General features: G+C 36.2%; 1 protein-coding gene across 1 annotated transcript; it reads left to right on the forward strand.

Annotated features, from left to right (window-relative positions):
• The first annotated feature begins 1,475 nt into the window (after positions 1–1,475).
• On the forward strand, positions 1,476–5,816 carry LOC128029426 (uncharacterized). The gene is made up of 4 exons (XM_052617209.1): positions 1,476–1,919; positions 2,687–2,915; positions 3,192–4,326; positions 4,498–5,816. Exons 3-4 carry the CDS (start codon positions 3,197–3,199, stop codon positions 4,682–4,684), a joined length of 1,317 nt encoding a protein of 438 aa, XP_052473169.1. The 5' UTR covers positions 1,476–1,919; positions 2,687–2,915; positions 3,192–3,196; the 3' UTR covers positions 4,685–5,816.

Genomic DNA, 5,816 nt, shown 5'->3' on the forward strand with positions numbered 1-5,816 from the left:
ACTTAATTTACTGAAAAATAAAATGCATTGAAATACAATAAGTATCAATTTATTATATGTATATAATGTATTAGCAGTGATTTTAACACTTTTGCAAAATGCACTTGCAGAACAGCAAGATGGCAGAACAAAATGCACCAGCACAACATAATACTAGAAAACATTTCTTAAAGTGGCTCAATTCTGTATAGACACAAACTTTACAGTCTTGGTTGCAAAAACAGCTACTTAACAGCTACTAAACATTTCTTCCAATAATAATAAATAAAAAATGAATAACAAAACATTTTGATATGGATAGGAGATGTCCCCGGTTGCAGGGCATGTTGTCACAACCTTTGATGTAAGTTGTCACTGAAACCTGCCATTAAAAAACCTATAAGAGGATTATAATAAAATAAATTAATTAATAAAAACAAGTGAAACCATAAAAAAAAAATTGTGAAACAGAAAGATCCATAAAAACATGGATTTTTTAAAATAAAAAACAGAAATACACTAAAGGTGAAGTGAGAGTAAAGATTTTTACAAAAGACTCTTATACTTACCAAAGTTGTGTTTCTTTTGATCACAAATACAATACAATTATTATCATTTAAAATAACTTTTATATTTTAATATTTTAAAATGTTATTTATTATGATTATTCTTATGATTCTTATTCTGCATAAGAAAGATTTATCATTATTATCAATACTGAAAACAACTTAATACTTTTTCAGGAACTAGGATACACTTTCATAATTCTTTAATGAAGTTTTACAACTTTTATTTGAAAATGAAATCATTTGTATCAGTGTATCCCTGCTGAATTAAGTATTCATTTCTTTTCTTTTTAAATATACTGACCCCAACTTACAGTACAGTATACATTTAAAACGTATATAAATTGAAACATTTAAACATGTAAATGTCCCTAACACCTGTCTGAAGGTGTGCTAGATATCCAGCAGCTACAGAATAAATATGATGACAGTTTAATTTTAGTTTGTAGGGCAGAATTCACCCCCACACACAAAATATAAAACATCTTTGAACTTAATATTTGAAACCAGCATACAAAATCACAGCTAGAGCAACACATACATTTGTGTAATTGGACCTTGGACTGGAAACCCTGTCGTTGCTCAGAAACAGTCTTTGTGAAAACTTCTCAGTGTGACAACTAGCCCCGGTCTGCCTTATACAGAGTGTGGTGGAAATCAGAACAAGCTAATGAGTGTTTTTACAGCAAATGTCTCGACGTTTTCCCCCCTCTCTCTTGCAAACAATGGTCTTAAAGATGAAACCTCATTATACATGTCCAAAGCATAAACGGATCAGGACAAATGTGGCAACAAAGTTTCAACTCGGGCAACATTCCAGCAGGTCTGATGCAACAGGGCTGCAACAAGAGTTACATCTCCATAGTGTAATATAGTGTCCTTCCTCGTCGCGTGTGGTTAAATAGTGCTTTATAAGGGTCTCTGTGCTTAGATTTGTACTCGATATACACCCAGTCTGGTTTTGGCAATCTGGACCCACTTTCATAACGATTAGAATTTACTTATTTTCAAAAGGAAATACATTTCTAAAACGCAAATGCAGTGAACTTTAATCGACACCAGAGAGCTTTGCTGACTGATGAATGTTCTGGAGGCTGAAGTTCGGATTGAACTTGTGCCGCTGGTTTGGACTCTGCGCTGAGGGGCGCGGCGGCGGACGGATACGAGCTCATGTGATGCGGTTACTGTTTGGTTTGACGTGATACTCCCCTGTTCTCCAAAACTTTTGAACGATTTATCGTGTAACCGATCAGTCTCGACACCAAATGAAGAAGAGTGAGACAATGTTCTTCTAAATTGAAAACGTGAGCTCCTCCACTGCGATTTACTGCGCTCTCAGACGCTCTTCAGACCGGACCACCTCAGCACGATGGAGTAAGTGTCAACTTCCATTCAGACTTTTATTTGAGCTGCAACTTCCTGTGACAGTGTAAAACTCAGTTTAACTAGTTTTCAGGGTTTCTTAACTACAAGAATAACCTGCAGAAATGTATAGAGATGGGGTTTAATCATGACGTTTTGTTAAAACTTCGTTTGAACTTGCGTTTTTTTTTCTACATATTTAATGTACAGTTAACCAGCTTCTTTTTTAATAATATAGTATAATGAACTATTTCAGATGCCTTTGAGAGGGTTTATGAAACATAATACTCTTTTTGGTGTTTTTTTATTCATTTAATTACAGTATATAGAATAAAAAATACTTTTTAATTTTGAACTGTAAAAAATATTTTGTAGTAAGTATTTTAAGGCTTTACTTTAACCTCTGTTTCACATTTGACACTGAACTTAACAAGAGGTATCAAATTACAGAATGACAAATGAGCTCTGGCAAAAGATCAAATTCAGATTTAAATGTTTAGATGTATTTTTTTTTTTAATTATTAGAACATATTGCAATTCAGTCAAAATTTAAGGTTGAAGGTCAAAGTTAAAATAATTTTTTCATAATAGTCTATGAGCCTGTGGTTTTAGAAGGAAAAAGTGCAGTTCCATAAAAGGAAATGTTTATATATATATATATATATATATATATATATATATATATATATATATATATATATATATATATATATATATATATATAAACTGGATAGCGGAATTAACAATTGCATTTAACTTTTTTTTTTTTTTTCATACAGGTTTCAGTTTTTCGCATCTCTTCCCTGCATAATACATTTCTTCGATTCTCATGCATTGTACGCAATTCACCATTTCAACCGAAATACAGCAAATTGTGGCGGCATAGATTATTCTCAGGAAGGCTCGCCTCATTTGCACAGCCGGCTTAAGAGCTCCCTCTTTCCTACTGGCTAACGAAGGCCAATCATAGGCGGAGGGAGGAGTCTGCACAGACGTAGGACTAAATTGGTAAGCAGTACGACGCTTTTATTTTGTCCGATTGTTGGTGGGAACCGCACTGCAGCATATGTGTTAATGGCGTACAGTAAGTAAAGCAAATATTTTGGTAATCCACATCGTTTCATCTTTTTTTTTTATTGCTACTTGCATATATTGTTCAATAGAAAATTTTATAGATATTCTTAGACCAATGATACTTTTGCGCAACCGTGCATGTTGAAAATATTTTGTCTGTATGTCCATATAATGCTTTTATTGAATTAATTGGATGGTTTTTCTCTACAGATTGGATGACAAAAACTTTTGACGCTTACCCAAACTCAACTTCCACGGAATCCTCTCCTGGTTCCTCTATCCCACCTTCACCTCTGGAGCATGATGCCCAAATGCCCTCCGACTTGGAGGTTATGACCACTCTTCTTAAAGAAGAACTGGCTCAACTGGAGGATTATTACCTGTATGAATCGGCACCTATGAAATTGGAGAAATGGCAAAAATGTGACAAAAGCTTACAAGCTATGGCTACACAGTCATACTATCAGTTGCCCTGTGCTTCATACAATGTAAACCAATCTGAAACAAATCCCAGGCTGCTTTCCCTGGCGACTGGAGATCTCGACCTGCGAGGCTTCTGTGGGGGCTCCATGAACCGACCGAAAATGTCTCGACCCGGCCCCTACAGCTACATTCGGACACACTGCAATAGCCAAAGAATATCAGCGAATGGATGTAAAGACGTCGAGGTGTTTGAGAAGGAAATGTGGACTTTCAAAGGGACTCATTCAGGTTACGCAGAGCTGGCTTTTGACCAGTGCTCTGTTGACAAATCCTACGGAAAGAGCCACGCGAGCACCAAGAAGGTTCGGGAATGTGCCATACTGTTGAAGGAAGAAGAAAAGAGTTGCTTCACGGAAGATGTGTTTTACCGGGCGGAGATGATGAGAAGTTACGATCTCGGTGGGTCCCTGGAATCCCACCACAGACGAGAGGGCCAGAGCCACGGGATGAAGATGCTCAGCCACGACGGGATTGCAATGCCCGTTTTGCAGAGCACCGAGAGCGAGAGCTGTCCTCCGTATAAACAGTCCGAAGTAGCCGAGTGCTACTTTCATCAGATCACTGCCAATTTAGAGCCATATCACGGCTTCATGAATGAAATCGATCAGCCGGTCAGAACTGGGGCTGTTGATATCCAGAACAATGACTACTTGCACCACGATTGCCTTGGGGATCAAAGCTTTGAATGTCTGTCCGGAGACAGTGTTGGGTCCTCTTTAGAGTTGCCTGTCCAGAAACCACTACAAAGGTCACGGGAAAGTCAGTGTGTTTTTAAACCAGATGTTAAAGTAGGTCCCTTGGAAAGAAACCATGGAGAACGCAAGCAGAAGAAGAGGGATCAGAACAAGTCCGCAGCCCACAGGTACAGTACCTTTCCTTTTAAATCGGTGTTTTTAGTGACAAAGTGAAATGAACTCAAATGAAAGTGCTAGAATATTGCATGGGTTCATAAAAAATAAGCATGTTTGCTTCAAGCGAGCAGAAAAGCTGAACCATGTTATTTTATTCCGCAAATGTTGCCTAAAAACAATAGGTACCGTCAGCGTAAGAGGGCGGAGCAGGACTGTTTGGAGGAGGAGCTTCATGGTTTGGAAGGGCGGAACAGAGAACTTCGGGACAAAGCAGAATCTGTAGAGAGAGAGATTCAGTATGTGAAAGATCTCCTGATTGAAGTCTACAAGGCTCGCAGTCAGCGCTTAAAAGAGGATTCCAGTGCCTAAACCATCTCTTACCAGCATCTCACTAATACCAGGCTCTGACAGCATGTTTTATGCTCTAAATAGTTAGTAAAAAAAAAAAAAGTTCATGTATTAAAATGGTTGTGTTTTTCCAAAGCGAAAGCCGCATGGTTTGATGAAACTGAGAGCATAATATCTGAAGCACTGTGATGATAGCCTTGAACACATTCTAATGATCTAGCCTGGTATTTCAATTTACAGAGATATACATAATGAATAGCTGCCCGTCAAGATCTGACTGAATTTCACATGGGACATTACATTTCTCTAACCCTACCGGTTTAGTTTTTTGTGCTACTTTTATTGAATGATATTCTGTACAGGCTTGCTCCATTCTTTTCATTTATCATGAAAAATCATGCTTCAACATAATGAGAATTTGTAATAATGTAGCGACATGGTCAACATTCTTACTATTGTAATAATGCAAAGCAGTGCAATGTAAAATGTCACCTTTTAGTTGTCTGTCTTTTTTATGTATTTCCTTATATTTCTCCTTTATTTGAAATATCTCATGTAATTATATTTAGAATACAGGTGAAACATCTTTTTTTGCGATTATAATTCAGTTGCTTTAAAATATATTATACATAAAGGTTTATAGCATATTAATGACTGATTTTTTTTTGGCTCAGGTATGGAATGCATGTCTAATACATTGAAAAGCATGTTGGGTTACATTTTATTGCATGACCCAAAATATGAAATGAATGCTTTTGTGCATTATGACAATATTTAGAATGTTTATTTTGCCCATTCGTTTTATTCTCATTAACATAGTGCTTTAAAATATGCTTCTTTTTTTTTCTTTTTATAATCAGTGTATGTAATCAGTATGAGATTGTTTTTATGCAGGTTTGCGGAAAACAATCACTGTCATTTGCTACAGGACTTTGAAATTCTGGAGAATTTGAATGATTGAATGAAGTTATTTGAACAGGTGCACATTACTACAGTAGTATATGGTGCCTCTGAAAACAGACACGTGTAGCAAATCTGAATGCATTTATTTCTGTTTCAGAATCTACCAACACTTGATTAATAAATACAAATTATATTGTGCAGTAATTTTTATTTTTGGTTGATTGAAATGTCAATAAATGATTCTTAAATA

The sequence above is a fragment of the Carassius gibelio genome, chromosome A15, assembly GCF_023724105.1.
Source record: "Carassius gibelio isolate Cgi1373 ecotype wild population from Czech Republic chromosome A15, carGib1.2-hapl.c, whole genome shotgun sequence".
NCBI classification, from domain to species: Eukaryota; Metazoa; Chordata; class Actinopteri; order Cypriniformes; family Cyprinidae; genus Carassius; species Carassius gibelio.